General features: G+C 41.7%; 1 protein-coding gene and 2 long non-coding RNA genes across 7 annotated transcripts in view; 1 reads left to right on the forward strand and 2 right to left on the reverse strand.

Annotated features, from left to right (window-relative positions):
* The window catches only part of LOC148398628 (phosphatidylinositol-3-phosphate phosphatase MTMR7-like), a 44,052-nt gene extending 33,636 nt beyond the window's left edge, over positions 1-10,416 (reverse strand). For 2 of the 3 annotated variants that reach the window (XM_088374598.1, XM_088374600.1), the window contains exons 1-3: positions 10,041-10,414; positions 6,206-6,331; positions 2,347-2,509 (exon numbers count right to left, since the gene is read on the reverse strand). In XM_088374598.1, coding sequence (XP_088230724.1) covers positions 2,347-2,509; positions 6,206-6,331; positions 10,041-10,064 — 313 coding nt within the window. In that variant the 5' untranslated portion in view covers positions 10,065-10,414. Of the gene's footprint in view, positions 1-2,346; positions 2,510-6,205; positions 6,332-10,040 lie in introns of all 3 variants that reach the window. The other variant, XM_088374599.1, reaches the window with a different exon arrangement.
* Positions 10,417-12,887: 2,471 nt separating this feature from the next.
* On the reverse strand, positions 12,888-14,448 carry LOC148398629 (uncharacterized). Of its 3 annotated transcripts, XR_015858133.1 has the most exons (5): positions 14,250-14,448; positions 13,892-13,996; positions 13,720-13,797; positions 13,394-13,645; positions 12,888-13,317 (listed from the first exon to the last, which is right to left on the reverse strand). It is a non-coding gene; the product is annotated as an uncharacterized LOC148398629 (long non-coding RNA). The 3 variants fall into 3 exon arrangements; XR_015858132.1 differs by having other exon boundaries at positions 13,892-14,443; XR_015858131.1 differs by lacking the exon at positions 13,892-13,996 and having other exon boundaries at positions 14,250-14,442.
* LOC148398630 (uncharacterized) lies at positions 13,286-18,234 on the forward strand. The gene is made up of 2 exons (XR_015858134.1): positions 13,286-13,439; positions 14,540-18,234. It is a non-coding gene; the product is annotated as an uncharacterized LOC148398630 (long non-coding RNA).
* The last annotated feature ends 928 nt before the right edge of the window (positions 18,235-19,162 follow it).

A 19,162-nucleotide genomic window follows, 5' to 3' on the forward strand; every position in this document is an offset into this window, starting at 1 on the left:
TAGAATTGCAAATTGTCTTCACTTTTAATATCTTTCTTTTTTTTTTAAATATTTGACCAGTTTTTACTCGTCTGATTTGAAAACAAGTTATTTGTCAATTTGTTTTGAAGCTTTTGCTCATACATTTATTTGGGTTGACAGTCATAATGACCCTCCGAAAGAAGCTATGACTACAATGCGGCCTGCAGAAAAAAAAGAGTTTGACACCACTGGTTTAAATCTAGGGTTAGGGTTTCAAAGTAGGGTTTCATACTAGAGTTAGGGTTTCAAAGTGGGGTTCAAAGCTAGGATTAGGGTTTCAAACATGGGTTTAAAGCTATGGTTAGGATTTCAAACGGGTTTCAAACGACGGTTAGGGTTTCAAAGCAGGGTTTTTTACTCGAGTTAGGGTTTCAAAGTAGGGTTAAAGCTAGGGTTAGGGCTTCAAAGTAGGGTTTCATACTAGAGTTAGGGTTTCAAAATAGGGTTTAAAGCTCGGGTTACGCTTTCAAAGAAGGGTTTAAAGCTAGGGTTAGAGTTTCAAAGTAGGGTTTAAAGCTCGGGCTAGGGTTTTAAACTAGGGTTCATACTCGAGTTAAGGTTTCAAACTAGAGTTTAAATCACAGTGTCAAACTCAAGGCCCGGAGGCCAGATACAGCCTGCCAATTCATTTTGTGAGGCCCGCGAAGACAAATTGTGCATCAAATTTGTGTGTCATCACTAAAATTGCAAATTGTCTTCACTTTAATTAATATCTTTTTTTTTTTAAATTGACCAGTTTTTACTCATCTGATTTGAAAACGAGTTATTTGTCAGTTTGTTTTGTAGGTATTACTGTATATAATATGAGGTGCTCATACATTGATTTGGGTTGACAGTCATAATGGCCCTCCGAAAGAAGCTATGACTACAATGCGGCCCGCGAAAACAATAAGTTTGACACCCCTGCACGACACTATCAGCCACCCCCTTAATAGTACAAATTAATACATGTGACAACAAAACAATTGTCATCTTGGGTGGCTCTGTAGTGACATCTTGTGTCAAAAAAAACATTGCAGTCGGTCTGCACGATTATAAAAAATATTAATCATACTTATTCAAACGCTAATTTATTTTTGATAGAAAAGATGAAAATTTTTTAAGTAAAAATTAACTTAAAAATAAGAAGATTTTTTTGAAATACTATAATTATTTAATTTCCTTTTGGACCAAATAAAATTTAAAATGTTATTTTAAAATAATGTAGAAAAATAAGGCGGCTCGGTGGCGCACTGGTTAGCACGTCGGCCTCACAGTTAGGAGGGTGCGGGTACGATTCCACCTCCGGCCCTCCCTGTGTGGAGTTTGCATGTTCTCCCCGGGCCCGCGTGGGTTTTCTCCGGGCACTCCGGTTTCCTCCCACATTCCAAAAACATGCTTGGTAGGCCGATTGGAGACTCCAAATTGTCCCTAGGTGTGAGTGTGAGTGCGATTGGTTGTCTGTCTCTGTGTGCCCTGCGATTGGCTGGCAACCAGTTCAGGGTGTCCCCCGCCTACTGCCCGATGACGGCTGGGTTAGGCTCCAGCACGCCCGCGACCCCCGTGGGGACTGAGCGGTTCAGAAAATGGATGGATGGATGGATAGAAAAATAAGTATGGTTTCAAACATAGTGCATAGAGTTTATTTGCAATACAATTGCCAGTGAACTGTTGAAACATTTAAATAATTTCAATGAATCAAAATTAGTATTAATCATTTTGTACAATCATGCCAATTTTCTAATCGCGGAGTGTAGTAATTGAAAACCAAATTGAATTTCAATGAATTGCTCATCCCTTCGTTTTAGAAATTCCTGTGAGTTTGTCATGGTCTCTGTCAGGGTTTTCCAGATTATGCTTATCGTATGATTTATGTTGGAATGCAACCTGTAATAAATAACCTAGCTAGATTAGTTTTATGCTTATGTTGGAATGCAACCTGTGATAAATAACCTAGCTTGTCCCATCCTACACAAAGTCGTAAAACACCCCTTGCTATGTTTTGACTAGAGGTCAAGGGCTTTCTCTATTCAGTCCACTCTTACCCCGACCCTGTTTCTCTTAATAAAAATGCTCTTGCAGGAGCCGAGAGTCAGACCTCCATTCGAACATCGCTGTACGCACAGCGACGAATAGACTCTCCACCTGCAGGTGTCTAAAAGGACTTATTTGTCTCCCGTGTGGTTCTTGCAAAATAAGTTGGAGTGAGCGAATCTCTAACAGTCTCCCTTGCCATTCACCAGGGTGAGGTGGAAGTGCTCTTGCGCTCTTTGATGAATGCGCAGGAAATAGGTTGCGGATATACCAGATAAAAGACACACAGTTAGCCCTTCAAAACACACAAACCTGGTCTTGACAACCTCAATAATGAGGTGTGGAGATCAAGGCAATCTTTCTCCTGTTGCAAGAGAAGCTGGAAGATCCTGAAATCTTTACAACGCAAGATCAGCTGGCTACCAGTGGGTGTGGTGGGCAATCTCTCTACACTGCTTACCATGCTGTGTAAGACCTAAAACACAAGACAAAAATAAAATTAAATGCAATACATAGAATTAATAAACAAAAACTACCCTTAGGGGTTTCAAACTAGCTTTTCCCTTCACAGTAGATCTTGATGGTGATTCTTAAGGAATGGAGCAGTAGAGAGACAGACAGACAGACAGATAGATATATGACTATTTATCCCACAGTGGGGAATATTTCTTGTCACAGCAGCGTACAAGAGTGCAAGAATACAAGAAACGTGCAAAATGTAATGATTGATGAAATACAGTCAGACAAAAACAAGTGCACAAACAAAAACAAGTACTGTTTGGAAAGAAGCTTGAACGCGATGGGATTTAGGACGATGCCGATATTGATATTGGGCCAGGCTGAAAATAATATATCTATATTTAAAAGCTAATATCCGGTAAATCTTGTAATATCAGATATATTCGCCATTGTACTATAAAATAAGAACATGCGAATACATACATAAAATGTGAAGTGGGAGTCTCGGACCATGTATACGAATCATATTTTAGACATATTGTGATCATACACAATATAAAAGTAGTCATAATCATATTGTTCTTTGTTCTAAGACACCCCACATAAATATTTTGTACTTGTCTTTCATTATGTTATTGCTGCTGTCCATTTAAGAGAGATGGCCAATGGGTTGACGGGGGATTGTCCGTCATTTTTGCCGGACTCGGTGCTGATTTTGACCGAGTCCACCGAGTCCGACAATAAAAAAAAATACGTTCAATTTTATTTTCATCATGCTGCTGAGAATGCGCGTAGGAATACTGCCCACAGCCCTGCTTACGATCAATGCGGCCACGTTGAGTTGCACTTAGGCTAATGTTTACATTATGTACCAATGTCAAGGATGATTATGTCACCCAGTTTATATCATTATTTTGATTTTGATCTAAATTAGCCTTGAATAAAGACTAAGCAGTCACATGAATTAACAGAAAAAATGGACAGCCGGACTCGGACTCGGACACTGACTCGGACACGGACTCGGTGGTCAAGAGGCCGGACTCGGTGCAAAAATCCGACCGAGTCCACAGCCCTGGTTGAAACTAACCAAATATTCTTGGTTAGTTAGTTATTGAAAATGCTTCACTAGTTTGTTTCCACAACCTTGTAAAACAAAGAGCTGGGACCCCCTGCACTGATTAACCAGTTACTGAGGTGAACACCAAACATGTCCACTCTCACCCCCACCCTGTTTTCACAATAAATACGCTCTTGCGAGGGGCCTAAGTCAGATTACGTTTCGATCACCTCTGTATGCTACAAGGTGACGAAGGTTTTCTCCACTTACAAGTGCGAAAGGGCAAACTATCTCCAGTGTGGTTCGCGCAAAGAAGTTAGAGTGAGCACCACTCCAACATCACCTGTCAAAAGGAACTGTAATTCTCACTTGAAGCAGAACTTTGACCAAGTCTCCTTTAGAGATAAGATAAGAAGCTTGATCATCCAGGTTGGGTTTAGATAACCGCTCCTTCGAATAAAAAACAGCCAAATGACAAGGCTCTGTCACATGGTTAAGGTGGCCTCTTGGATGCCTCCCCAGTCAGGTGTTATGTAAATGTCCCACCAGGAATACGCATTTCCCAAGCCAGACTTTTCCCCCTGTGCTAGGGGAGGACCGCCACTTTAAAGGTAATATGTCCTTTGAAATCTAAAGTTCCTTAGCAAGGGCACAGGAACTTGTTTAGAGTTTTGAGGATGTATTTTACACATGGTGTAGTGAGGGTCTGATGGTATCGTGGAAAAGCAGCCGAAACGTATACGTTTCTTTATTCCTTAGTATCACAAGTTCAAGTTATAAAGCTTGTTTTTTGTTGTTATGTACTCAACCTGATGTAGAGGGGTTAGGGGCTGTATGAATGCTGCTGGCACTGGGGAGCTCCAGTTCATTGAGGGAACAATGAATGCCAACATGTACTGTGGAATACTGAAGCATAGCATGATCCTGTCCCTCCGTAAACAGGGCCGCGGAGCACCATTCCAACACGATAACATCCCGAAACACACCTCCAAGACAACCACTGCCTTCCTAAAGGAGCTGAGGGTGAAGGTGATGGACTGGCCAAGCATGTCCCCAGACTCAAACACTATTGAACATCTGTGGGGCATCCACAAACGGAAGGTGGAGGAGCACAAGGTCTCCAACATCCACCAGCTCCGTGATGTCATCATGGAAGAGGATTCCAGCGGCGACCTGTGAAGCTCTGGTGAACTCCATGGCTAAAAGGATGAGGGCGGTGCTGGAAAATAATGGTGGCCACACAAAATATTGACATTTGGGTCCAATTTTGACATTTTCAGTTGGGATGTACTCACTATTGTTGCCAGCATTTTATACATTCATTGTTGTATTTTGAGTTACTTTAAAGTATCAATGAATTTACTTTGCTATCCAAGCTCTACAGTGACTACTTAACATTGTCTCAAAGTGTCATTTTTTCAGTGTTGTCCCATGACAAGATATAATTAAAAGATTGCAGAAATGAGAGGGGTGTACTCACTTTTGTGAAATACTGTGTGCACGCATATATATATATATATATATATAGATATATATCTATATATCTATATCTATATATATCTATATCTATATATATACACCCACAGAGAGAGAGAGAGAGAGAGAGAGAGAGAGAGAGAGAGAGAGAGAGAGAGAGAGAGAGAGAGAGAGAGAGAGACAGCGAGAGACAGAGAGAGACAGCGAGAGACAGAGCGAGACAGAGAGAGACAGAGAGAGACAGAGAGAGAGCGAGCGAGCGAGCAAGAGAGAGAGAGAGAGAGAGAGAGAGTTACACCGCATTAGCATATGTTATTTTGTTTTGTTTCAGTTGCTAACATGAATTGGACTGGTGAGCATTGCGCTTTCATTGTGCAAACGTTTATCAAAAGCGAATCTGTAACTGCATCACAACGACCGCTCCGTTTGCGCTTCAGACTTGGTAGACATGATCCCGTACCTGCTTGAAACACGATCTTGTTATGGGTTACTAACTTTAGAACCAGTGGATCAGCATTGAAACGAAAATCAACCGGCCGACCTCGTACCGCCAAAACTCCAGAAACAGATAACATTGTTTGAAAAGTAAGCGAAAATGAAATGAAACAAAACAAAATGGCATTAGGTGTAATTTTCGAAAATAAAAATTTAAATATGTTTTATTTCTTTAATTTATTTGCATTTTATTAAACCTGTAAATGTGTCAGATCATTTTGCCGGACCCTGTATTTAATCAGTAATTATTAATAAAATAATTTAATTATTAAGGCATCTATTTAATTAAATATTTTATCTAATGGTGATGTAATTATTTGATCGCACATTTATGTATTTGTTTAATTCCATATTCAATAAATAAATTAAACAGTTAATAAATAACATATTTAATTAAAAATGTCATCTACGCTAAGAAGATGCTATATTTGCAGTCCTTTTAAAGACAAGCTATTTTTTGTCTCTCATTTTTCCTGCAATACAGAAATACACATAAAATACTCCAATAGATGAATGCTGACACTACCATCATTTTTTTACCTAATTTATAAGACATGCACCTACTGGCCATGAGCGGTCTGCCAGCCGTCCATGCCGGCATATACAGAATCTACCTCAACTTGAACATGTCATGAAAGGAAACTATTTCACTTGATGAGGAGCACCATGCCGCTTCCCACTTACCCATGTCTCCTTGCGAGTCTCTGGGTGGTTCTCAATAAACATTGAATGTGTAGCTGAAAGGTAGAGGGTCCCAACGCTGGCCTTTCTCTGGCCCTTCGACCGGTCCAAGAGACGCACATTTTCCACCTTAAGGAAGCACACGCACGCACACGCACGCACACACACACACACACACGGAATGGGATACAGTGTCTAGGGCAGGGGTGTCCAAACTTTTTGCAAGGAGGGCCAAATTTGATAAAGTTGAAGGGGCCCGGGGGCCAATTGTTTTTTCGGACAATTTTTAACTACAAAAATTTCATGCAAATACACACTGTTATAAAACAAATTTCATTGTCCCAATTGTCTTTATTCTTTTAAATGACAAAATAAACAAATATAAGCCACTTAGCCAGATGTGAACAACTCTAAAAACAAATTCTGCCTTTAATTCATATCCGAAGAGTCAAATAACATTGAACAAGCTGTATGAAATATCTTAAATTTACACGAGTTATTTCTGCGAAAGAACATTCGACACTGCGGCAAAAGTTGTGTTGCCTCCTTGAAAACCTCACAAAACAATTCACCTTTCGATCCCTGCTTTAAAAGAGCAAGAAATGAGAAGCCTGCATGCAGCTTGGGTGCTGACCTTGCACATCTGTCTGTTTTCTTTCATAACTCACCAAGATACGTAAATACGTTCCGAGGATTTTTGCAAGCTGAATTGTTCATTGGGTGATATATACAGTCAAACCTAGGTTTTCGACCACAATCCGTTCCAGAAGGCGGTTCGAGAAGTGAATCGTTCGAATTCCGAATCTATTTTTCCCTTTACAAATAATGGAAAAAATGTAATCCGTTCCTAGACTTAAAAAACGCCTTTTTTTTAAAAATTTTCATTTGCGCATTTTTGTCCGATCGCGCAACTGCAGTGCACCGCCGAACGCGCAACCGTAGCGCGTCGCCAATCGCGCAACTGCACGGCGCTGGTTGCATTATTGTGACAGAGCCGTCGCTGAAATTTAGAAAATATTTTTAAAGTCCTTATGTACTTTCCAAAATTTAAGTGGACCTCAGTGCGCAGGGAGCTTAATTTGGTCCAATCGCGCAACTGCAGCGTGCCGGGCGCTCACTATCGCATTGCTTTAAGAGCGTCTTTGTGTTTTAGGATGGCTTTACTGTTCCCACTTGCTTTCTTTGGAGGCATGATTAGTGGTTAATGCAATCCTCAAAGTAACGAAAATACAATAACAACGAATGGAGTCAGTCGGCATCCGGGTCGCGTGGTCGGGTTTTCTCGGGTCTTCTCGGCTCATCTCGCGAGGTTCGACCGCCGAATTTTTGTTCGACAACCGAAGCAAAAAAATCTCGAATTTTTCGTTCGAATTCCGATTTGTTTGGGAACCTGGACGTTCGAAAACTGAGGTTTGACTGTATTAAATTTAAATCTGTAAGGGTTCATTTGACTTACATTTCCCTCTGCACTGCCTATCTGAAATTTTTAACGACCACATTTGGCTGAACGGTTGGCCTCATTGCAGGAAGTCCGGGACTCCGAATCTTTCCAATTCCAACTATTACATTTCGACAATCCGACTGCCGGGGGTTATCTCGGAGTTTATCCGTAATTGATGCATATGGATGGTTGACTGGCAGTGTAATGTACACTGTTCCATCTCCTGCTATGGCTACATGGGTGGCTGTTATGGAGAGGTCCAGTGAAGGTGCTCCTGACTGCCTCTCTGGCCGTTGCTTGATAACACGGTTGGCAGCAGGCACGGAGCTTTTGGGCTTCCTTGATGGTGGCTTGATGTTTAGCTGTTGAAAGCTGTCTCGACAAGCCATAGGAAGTTGCGGGATGATTGATTGAACATTTATTAATCCCGGGGCGTGGGGAAATTCAGGCCCCAGCAGTATCCATACCACAGAGTGGGTATACAAAAGACACAGATGGCATGAGCGCAACTCAATAGGCGCTCATAAAGCTGCCACACAACGGCGCCACAAGGAAAGCCAGAAAGTGCTAAAGATAAAAGCCATCAATGCAAAGCAAAGCAAAGCTAAAAGACAAAGGAAAAAAAGTAACAGCGGCCAACCAGCACCCCTCAATATCAGAGAAAACCCAAAAACACAAAATAGCCTCCACGGGGTCCATAGAAAGGTGTAAGGGCAGTCCAGTTCAACGGCGCCCAATGGACCGTGGTCGTGAATCAGTGAAAACATCACCAAGCAGGCAAATGTGTGAGCAGCGTCCTGGGCACCCAGTCGGGGCACGTGCAGATGGTCACCACGAGGCTAGCACGGGGAAGGTTGTTGGTTCCGACGAGCACAAGGGAGCGGACTCCCCACAGGGGTCGCGGCTGCGAGGCCAAGGCGAGGGACCCGGTCATCACCGGGCGGATAAGCAGGAAGCCGTCGTAGAGTTACGCCGGTCTCGACCGATGATCCCGGTCCCAGGAAAAAAAAAAAATATCCGATCCAAAAAGACACCGAGGTGCGGTAGAAGGCACCAGCATCGCCGAATGGACAAAAAGAAAGAAAAAGGAGAAAAGAAGGAAACAAAGAGGAAAAGAGAGAACACTGCTGGGAGGCTGCCACTCACATCGGCGCCATACCAAAAAACTAACTGCAGTGGTTGTTTACATGTCTGACTGTGGAATTTTAATAACTTTAGGGGCGCTAAACCTAAAAAAATTAAGACCAATCGTCAACAAAATTAATACGCACATGCATATTTTTCACTTCAATCTGTAATTCTTAAAACAATCAGCACAATATTTTTGATTATGTGGAGATGATGGAGGATTTTGCTCAGAGGAGGTCAGATTTGAATGAGCAAATCCAGAATACCGTACAGAACTCTCATATTTTCTCAGGTTGAAGTTAATATGACTAGGAATGTGCAAATTAATTTGGGTGGAAATTAATCCCCATTTCAGACACAAGGTGACAACAGAACGTGACAAACCAAGCCAGGAAAAAACACACATTACAATGCTTGTCTCCCTCCACAGACAAGCTGGGATGGGGGGAAAAAACAGTACACCAAGCTCCAAAGGTGGGTGGACCATTTTATCATAAATCTCATCCCCAAAATGCCCTTACATTACTACAGATTATTTTAGAGAGATGAATTTCTGTAATGTTGGAACATTTTGCAATTGGTATTATTTTGTTCAATTTATTTAATAAAAATTCTCACACGTTTGAATTTAAATCAGAACAAATGCATTAGGTCTTGGTATTTTAGCGTTGTAATAACATCATAATTTCTCGGCTGTTTTTTTTAACTAGTTGCCCAATTATGATGCAGTGATTTGGAGGATGGAATGAAATTGGTTCGCAGTACTGTACAATACTGCGTCATGTTTGGCAGATGCCCGGAGAGTGCATGGACTTAGGCAAAGTGGAGATTTTAACAGATTAATAAAAACATGAAACATTCATTGTTGTCAGAAAAATCTGTTCCCGTATAACGTGATTGTACAAAAGTATTAAGCATATCGCATTTATAAACGAAATCCATTCCATTATAGGACACACCATTGGTATGTGTGGTGATAGGATGGGCGATTTCTCACATCATTGGTTAACCTATTACGATTGCTTTGTTAACACAGAAAAGGAGTTGTTTAAAAAAAAAAAAAAAAACTAAAATCATATAAAATGTGCCGTTTGCACTGACGCCATAGCTTCCGATACTGCTCGGATGCTTGACCCTGCCAACGGGTAACGTTAGTAAACTCGAGAAGATTATCAAAGTGTAACTGACAGGGTGAAAATAAACACTGATCAAGAAAATAACGAAACGGAACATCTCAGGTTCAGTACAATGTTGACATGTCAACAATACCTTGGGCGTCCGGATGTGCTCCATCCCTGCCAACCAAAATGGTGGTGCCAAATATGAGACAGTCGTGTCTTCCTTTTATCGTCTGTGGTGTTGTTCTCTCCCCCTCACGTCAAGTGCTCTGCATTCCACGTGGCTGTTTTTCGTACAATACCCTGAAATACGTGACATGGTTTTCGTTTCTATAACATGTTCACTACGACGAACCAGGGCAGACCTCCCTTGGCAATCATTTCGCTATCTTCCACCTAACGACAGCTGCAGCGCTATCCCATTCTCTCAGACCACTCAGCCTGCGAGGCTGCTGCAGCCACAGACATGTACATATAGACCACCTTGAGCTGTTTGACCCCATACTGCAACGCGCGGGAACGTCGGCCATATTTAATGTGGCAGATATGATCGAGTGTTTTCTGTCGCGCCGAGCATTACGTCACACTCCCGACTCTTTACGGGAAACAGAAAGTGCCTTCGAAACTATATTTACTTTCGGTTATGTCCCAACCTGATATTAACAATACACTGCTACAAACTAGTGATGGGTCCATGAGGCGTCGTGTATCGTTTCGACACATTGCCAAACTGTATTGACACTGTGTCGATACTGTGTCGCTGACTGCTGACACCCGCTGGACCTTCAAAATACTACAGGCTACCCAGGGCTGTTCCTAGACTTTTGGGGGCCCTAGGCAAACAAATTTATGGGGGCTCCTTGGTGCGGTAACAAAGTGTGCCCCTGCTGGCACCAGAAGCGCTCTTGGCATAGTTTATTTCGATGTATTTAATTGTTCGTCACATTAGCCACATTTCTGGGTTATTTATACTACCTACCATAATGACTAACATGTTTATGCCGATAGATAAGGTCCCGTCCGTCATTACAGGCAGACAGTAACATTAACTTAAAACTCATTGACTGCATTCAGTTAGTTTTACTGTTATACCTAACTTAATCCTCATTATATTTATATCTGCTCCACTTACCACTGCATTGCTTTCTATTTTTCTTCATCTTTCTTTCTCTTTCTTTTCTCACTTCCAGAGGGATAAGTCCGCTTCATGATGTAGCGTAGGCCTACACGGTGCACCTGTCTCCATTTTCTTCAAACTGATTGAGAAGTATCAATCACACCAGAGATAAGCTTCCCGGGCAGAAACCGTTCTATTTTCTGACTGGCTGCTACACAAGACCATGGGGCCCCTTTAGAGTGGTTTCCTACTCCGATGTCATTTCAAAGGGCGGGTTGCTGCGGTCATTGCGTTTGCGTCTTTGCCACATTGAGACAATGCTGAGGAGTAAAGTTTGTCGGCCTTCGGGGGCCTCCTGGTGGCCTGGTCAGTGGGGGCCCCAGGCAGTTGCCTGCCAAATGGTAAACCACGGCTCTGAGGCAACCTAGTTGACAGACTCGACTGACATTGATTTGATGACCTAGTATATACATTAATTAATTTAAGTAATTATATTTTATATTGTATTCTTTCACATATTCATTTAAATTGAAATTATACGGTGGAGCCAACTGACTCCGTTCGTTATTACATTCTCATTACTCTGAGGATTGCATCAACTCTAATCATGCCTCCAAAGGCAGCAAATGGAAGCAGTAAAGCAATCCTAAAACACAAAGACGCTCCTAAAGTAATGCGACAGTGAGCGCCCAGCGCGCTGCGGATGCGCGATCAGACCCAATTAAGCTCCCTGCGCACTGAGGTCCACTTAAATTTTGGAAAGTCCATTAGGACTTTAAAAATATTTTCTAAATTTTAGCGACCGCTCTGTCAAAATAATGCGACCAGCGCGGTGCAGTTGCACGGTCAGCGACGCGCCACGGTTGCACGTTCGGCGGTGCGCTGTAGTTGCACGATCGGACAAAAATGCGCAAATGAAAAAAAGCTTAAAACAGGCGTTTTTTTTGTTTGATTTTTTTTGCTTGGAATGGATTCATTTTTTTCCCATTATTTGGAATGAACGATTCATTTCTCGAACCGCCTTCTGGAACGGATTGTGGTCGAAAACCGAGGCTCCACTGTATTTTATTTTTAGTTACAGTTACAATCAATAATTTGACCATGTATCATAACATGAAAGTCTAAGTGAACGTGTTGTGAAAGAGGATGCTTGTGCACTGAATTTTTTTATTTTTTTACAAATTTTTATTTAAAACAATGTTTTTCGAATGATTTTAAATTGAGCCTGTTGCGCCTTTTGGACACAAATTCTCCCGCCGTGGAAAACACCCACTACTCACACGGTACAGATGAGACTGGAGTGCAGTGTAGTGGGTCTTTTGATTGTCCCAGTATCTGACTTGGGGCTGCTCCATAATTCTTGATAACTTCGAGGATGAACCGCAAAAGATCAGATATTGTTTTAGCAGATCCATCCCGTTGTCAATGCGCTTCCTTTAACGGAACTCTGGCGCGCTTTCTTGACAGACTATACTGCTGCTCGTCCGGTCACGTGACTTTTTTTTTTTTTTAAAGCGTTACGCGCACTGACACGGGGCTTGGCTCTATGAGCTCGACTCATGCGCCGACGCATCGGTGTTGCCAGACCCATCACTACAACAAATTATGTACAAATACCAATATACAAACAAAATTAACACAAAAATAATATGCACACCATGTAAAACTTTGAACTATCGCTAGAGCTGCAAGAGCTCAGCTTAGTGGCAGATACACCGAGTTTGAAACCTATATTGTGTGGCATCAACCATAGCATTGTAGTTCACGGTTTTTTTGTTTGTTTGTTTGTTTTTTACCGTTAGTAGTAAATAAAGAGCCTGGCTATCTGAGAATTCAAAGCAGCACATTAATTGTAAAATAACCCAAAACAACACATTGCGCTTCCATGTAGAGTTTTTATCTTTTTCATGACATTTATTTTGATACAGCAAAATGCAGGTCGCAACGGCAAATTCGTGCAACCACATAAAAAGCTGTCAATAACTTTTCATGATAGCTATATGTTTCCAAGAAACACCAAAAGTCGTGGAAGAAACCCTGTTTCGGACCTGGTTGTAAAAAAAGGGAAGGGAGACCGTCAGGGAATACCAGGTTGTTGAAAGCCTTTCCCCCCCCCACGTCAATTGTGAAAGGAAACTTCTACAACAGCCATTAAAACATTCTTGTAACCGTCTTTTGTAGATACAGTTACCACGGCACTTTACAGGCCTGCTGGTTGAGTGGCGCGTGTTGTAGAAGGGCTGCCCCCTCCTCCTCCTCCTCCTCCTCCTCCTCTTCCTCTCTCTCTGTGCCTCCGTGTCACGATGTTCACCTGCAAGTTAATCCTTTATAATACCGAAAATAGCAAGTCGGATGATAGCACACAAAGAGAAAAAAAATTGGAATACCTCCAACTTTGTTTGTCGACTCTTGATGGTGATGGTTTAAACCCTCGTAAGTAGATAGAGCTTCAACTAGTTCCAAATCCGTCGCTGCTTCCGGCTGAGCGGTGTGGGTTGAGAGTGGATTGGTTTCAACAGTAACACGTGACTCTGATGTTGCTGGTCTCGTTGGCTCTGTCGTTTCGACTGCTCCAATATGGCGGTCGAAGGCAGCTTGTGTCGGCCGATTGTTTTTCCTAGTGGCCGCGGCCACGAGATCTGTTGCATACATAAAATAAAATCAGCAACTAATACCCTCTATATTAACTATCTTAGATGCGCGATTGACTCACCGTAGTCTGATTGTGTTAGGTAAACGTCGCTAAAATCGTCGTCAAAAGATGCGTGGACATCGGCAAAAACGATGATGTCTGCAAATATTATATAAACAATACATCTTGTTTTATAAAATAACCTATTATTATTATTATTATTTGTTATTATTATTGTTAGAGATTTGCTCACTCCAACTTATTTTGCAAGAACCACACGGGAGACAAGCAAGTCCTTTTAGACACCTGCAGGTGGAGAGTTCACTCGCTCAAGGAATGAAGTCTGAAACTCTCCCAACTGCAAGGACATATTTATTAAGAGAAAGAGTGGGGGCTAGAGTAGACTGAATAGGAAGCCCTTGTCCTCTAGTCTAAACATCTCAGGGGATGTTTTACGACCTTGTGATAAGGAGGACAAGGTAAGGTATTTATTACCTGTTGCATCCCAACATAATCCTATGATAAAGATAACCTGGAAAACCCTAACAATTATTATTATTTGTTATTATTATTATCATTATTATTGTGAGAAATGTAGTAAAATGGCTTACCTTTAACCATTCTCGAAACAGCTTTTTGACGCGCTTCGACTCCGTTGCTCAGAGCGATGGCTTGTCTTGTCTTGTCTTCTCCAAAATGATGCTCGTCCACACGAAACTTTAAATTCGGCGGGGATAAGACCACGCCTATGGGATCACGTGTCGCGGGAAATCGGATAACTTTGGCCGTATGTTGATGACGCATCAAAGGCTCTACCTCATATCTTTGGCCCCAATAATGCCGACTCCACTATTGTTTGTCAAATTACATGCGCCAACACCTTGATTTTTTTATCTTTCAGATACCTTTGGCATCATGCTGACGATACTTCAATGATTTTCTCAACAAAACCCCCTTGATCCTCTAAACTATTGTTTGTCAAATTACATGCGTCTCTCTCGCTTTCAGATAACTTTGGCTAAACTATTGTTTCTCAAATTATATGCGACTCTCTTCCAGACAACTTTGGCACCAATAATGACGACTCTCGTGACCCCCCACGCTGACACAAACACCCCTCCCCTTCGCCTTCTCAACAAAACGGGCCCCTTCAATCCCACACGTACGGGCTGGTAGCAAAGCTAGCTCAGAGGGCTGGTAGCAAAGCTAGCTCAGATGCCGCACCTGTTTTGATTCATAAAAATACATGCCCATACATATCCACATCTAAAAATGGCGCCAGCAAACCAAAATGGCGACAGTCAAAGATGGCGCCGTCACAACTGGCGCCATCTTGATGCCCCCAACCCCGCCCCACCCCAAATAAAAAACGTCATAAATCTTAACATCAATGGATCATAAGATTTTATAACCCCTCAAATAAAAAATACCATAAATCTTAACATAAAAGGACTAAAGAATTTATGACCCCCAATAAAAACTACCATAAATCTTAACATAAAAGGACTAAAGAATTTATGACCCCCAATAAAAAAACGCCATAAATCTTAACATCAATGGATCATAAAATTTTATGACCCCTAACTCATTTGCATATGAATAGACATCAAAGTCTTATACCTTATTCTTCTCTCTCGCCGTCGCTGACATTTAGAAAATATTCAAAAATTTGAGTGGAACTCCATGCGCAGTGCGTTGCCTGAACAAACCTTCACGCATTCGGCTTGTTGTTTCTTTCCGGCTTCATCAAGTCAAGTCAAGTCAAGTTTATTTATATAGCCCTAAATCACAAAGAGTCTCAAAGGGCTTCACATAGCCAAAATTGACAATTATTCTCAAAGCATCCCCTGATCTTAAGCTCCCAAAAGGGCAAGGAAAAACTCAAAAAAACCCTGGCAGGGGAAAATGAGAAACCTTGAGAAGGGACCACAGATGGAAGGATCCCCCTTTCAGGATCACCAGGTTGTAATGGATGCAGAGAGGGCACAAGTAATACCTAATATGAAAATCAATGAAAAAATGGATGTCGGAGGTGCCCTCGATTGTCCTGGCAGTGGCTTCAAGGAGGTTGAGCTGCAGTTTCTTCATCTTGAATTGGTCCCCGAAAATCCAGCTAGTCGCTATCAGCTTTTGCGCCACCTAACCCCCTCCCCAGCCAGGGAGGGGGTGGGCAGAGAGAACAAAACAAACTCCGGCCAAATCGGCCACTACAAGTTAGTTAAAGGCCATCTCATAGAAATGTGTCTTTAAACGTGTCTTAAATGTTTCTACTGAGGAAGTAGTTCTAATATCCATTGGTAGGGCATTCCAAAGCTCTGGAGCCCGAATAGAGAATGCTCTAGAACCTGCAGACATTTTCTTGGCCCTCGGTGTAACTAAAAGACTAGCGTTTTGCGAACGAAGGTTACGAGACGGAACATAGGGAACGACTAGGTCGACAAGATATGAAGGCGCTAAGCCATGCAGTGATTTATAGGTTAGTAGAAGAACCTTGAAGTCACATCTTAAATGGACCGGGAGCCAATGTAATTTGGCTAATATTGGGGTAATGTGATCAACTTTTCTTGACCGTGAGAGAAGCCTCGCAGCGGCATTTTGCACTAACTGTAGACTTTTGATACTGGACTTAGGAAGACCAGAGAATAATACATTACAGTAGTCCAGGCGCGACGTGACGAACGCATGTATAATAGTTTCCGCATCCCCGGTCGAGAGGATAGGACGAATCTTAGCAATATTACGAAGGTGAAAAAACGCAATCCTGGTTATATTCTTAATGTGTTTTTGAAAGGAGAGCATTTGGTCAAATATTACCCCGAGATTAGTTACCGTATCACTCTGAGTGATAGCACGGTTATCTATAGTTATAGTGGTTTCCTTAAATAAGTGTTGACAACGAGTAGGACCAATTATCAACATCTCAGTTTTATCTGGGTTAAGACGAAGGAAGTTGAGAGACATCCATTGCTTGATCTCCGCAAGGCACGCCTCGAGATTACAACAGTCCCCCGGATCGGTCATCGATAACGGCATATATAATTGGGTGTCATCCGCGTAACATTGAAAACTAATATTATATTTACGTATTATGTCCCCAAGCGGAATCATATAAATATTAAATAAAATCGGTCCGAGTACCGATCCCTGTGGGACACCACACGTAACATTATAGAGCTCAGAGGACGTATTGCCATGGACCACTCGGTGCGTCCTGTCTGATAGATAGGAATTGAACCAGCTGAGTGCTGACCCTGAGATACCAACACAATTTTTAAGACGCCCTAATAAAATATCGAAGTCTACAGTGTCAAAGGCAGCACTAAGATCGAGTAGTAACAATACAGACGACGTATTTGAATCCATAGCTATGAGGAGATCATTAGTCACTTTAGCAAGTGCTGTCTCTGTGGAATGATTAGCTCTAAAGCCAGACTGAAAAGAGTCATATCGATTATTAGCGACCATGTAATCAATAAGCTGCTGCGCTACTATGCAGGAAATGGGGTCAAAATACAAAAAGTCCTGCCTAGCTACAAAAACAGATATGCTCAAACCTCATTGAATAAAGTACATAAGCAGACAAGTATATCACATATTAAATAAATAAAAGAAACATTTTAAGCATATAATTATACCTACACACCAAATCAATAAAGAAGACATAACTAGACATTTTTGATAAGTGGTGATGAGAAAGGTTTTTATAACTTTATGATCTGATATATTTCTGAGCACTTTGAAATAACAAATGACTTTTGATATATTGCCTAAATAGCTTAATGACCCTTAAGGAACTGTGTAATGCATGCCTGATATTTTTTCTCTGAATCATGGACACGACCAGAGTCGTCTTGACCGTTCAGTACTTGATTGTATCTTATGTTTTGACTAATGCTAGACGCCAGTTTTTGATTACTACTGAACGCTCTGCACAGAGGCAAATAGTTTGCCTAACAAAGAAAAGATACAGTTGGAAGCATGATTAAACTAAGAATAAGCAAAGACATGATGTATCAAAAGAATAGCAATAGATTAATGATGTCACAGCCAAAAGCTAACATAATTTCGTACAAAATGACAAAATTAAAAGAATAAGAATGAGGTACGACAGTGTATGTCCAAGATTGGAGAAGAATGTTCACAGGAAGGTCACGTGGAGATAAAACCAGCAGGTGCCAGAAGGAGCCACCCAAAGACTCGGCCAAAGATGATCGCCAAGGCCGAAAGACGGGAGGGAAGACAACAGCCCCCACCCGAGAACTCGGCCAAAGATGATCGCCAAGGCCGAAAGACGGGATTGAAGACAACAGCCCCCCTCCACACACACACACACCAAGAGCCTACACACCGAATCGCCCATAACCAGCACCACTCCCATGGAAGCAGACTCTCCGTCGAACTTGCCCCACCCCGAAGACTCATCACCCATCAATCTCGGCCCACAATGCGTTACTGAATATAAAACCGATCTAACAACCTTGGACTTGGCCTTTTCTGAATGGAGACTTTCCGCTCTTGAAGGGCCCAGTGCTGTATTGTACTTTCCTGAAAACAGAGCTTTTTGAACAAGAATTGTGATTGAACTCAACCAATCTATGTAAGTCTAATTTCTGCTTCAGTGTCTTTGCATTTTCCTAAATCTGAAGAAATCAAACGAGCACGCAGTGAGTAAATTGGATAACAGGTGATTGGCAAAGGCTTTTGCCGTGAGGCGCAGATAACGCGCTACCTAAATTGTGGACAGAATCCAGCACCGTTCAAAGTTCTGCCACAGCACCTGGACGCGGCATAGGTTGGGGAGAAGACGAAACAGAATGTATCTACGACCCACCGTAATGCGAAAGTATTTCAAGAATTTTCTGAGAGAATGAAAGCAGCCGGTTTTGATAGAAGCAAGCACAGCAGCAGACATTTTGCTCCAACTGAAAAACTACTCAGAATGCAGTGCAGTGGGAGTGTGAGAGCTCTAGAGGACCTAGTGTGAACAGAAAGAGGACTGAGGCCCCATCAAGGCTGAACTGAACCAGAAAGAGAACTCGGTCCTCTTTGAAATACACTCACAATGTGAACACAAAAAGAACTGAGTTTGTTTCCTCTTAGTCCACTTTTTGGTCCACTAGACTGGTTCTTTTATAGGTGTGAAAACACCCTAAGTGGTGAAGGAATGGGGTCGAAATACAAAAAGTCCTACATAGCTACAAAAACAGATATGCTCAAACCTCATTGAATAAAATACATAAGCAGAAAAGAATATTCACATATTAAATCAATAAAAGAAACACTAAGCTTATAATTATACCTACACACCAAATCAATAAAGACATAACTAGACATTTTTGATAAATGGTAATGAGAAAGGTTTTTATAACTATGATCTGATATATATTTCTGAGCACTTTGAAATAACAAATGACTTTTGATATATTGCCTAAATAGCTTAATGACCCTTAAGGAACTGTGTAATGCATGCCTGATGTTTTTTTCTCTAAATCATGGACACGGCCAGAGTTGTCACATGGTTCTC

The sequence above is a fragment of the Syngnathus floridae genome, chromosome 4, assembly GCF_059516105.1.
Source record: "Syngnathus floridae isolate MCC-2025c chromosome 4, RoL_Sflo_1.0, whole genome shotgun sequence".
Classification (NCBI taxonomy): Eukaryota; Metazoa; Chordata; class Actinopteri; order Syngnathiformes; family Syngnathidae; genus Syngnathus; species Syngnathus floridae.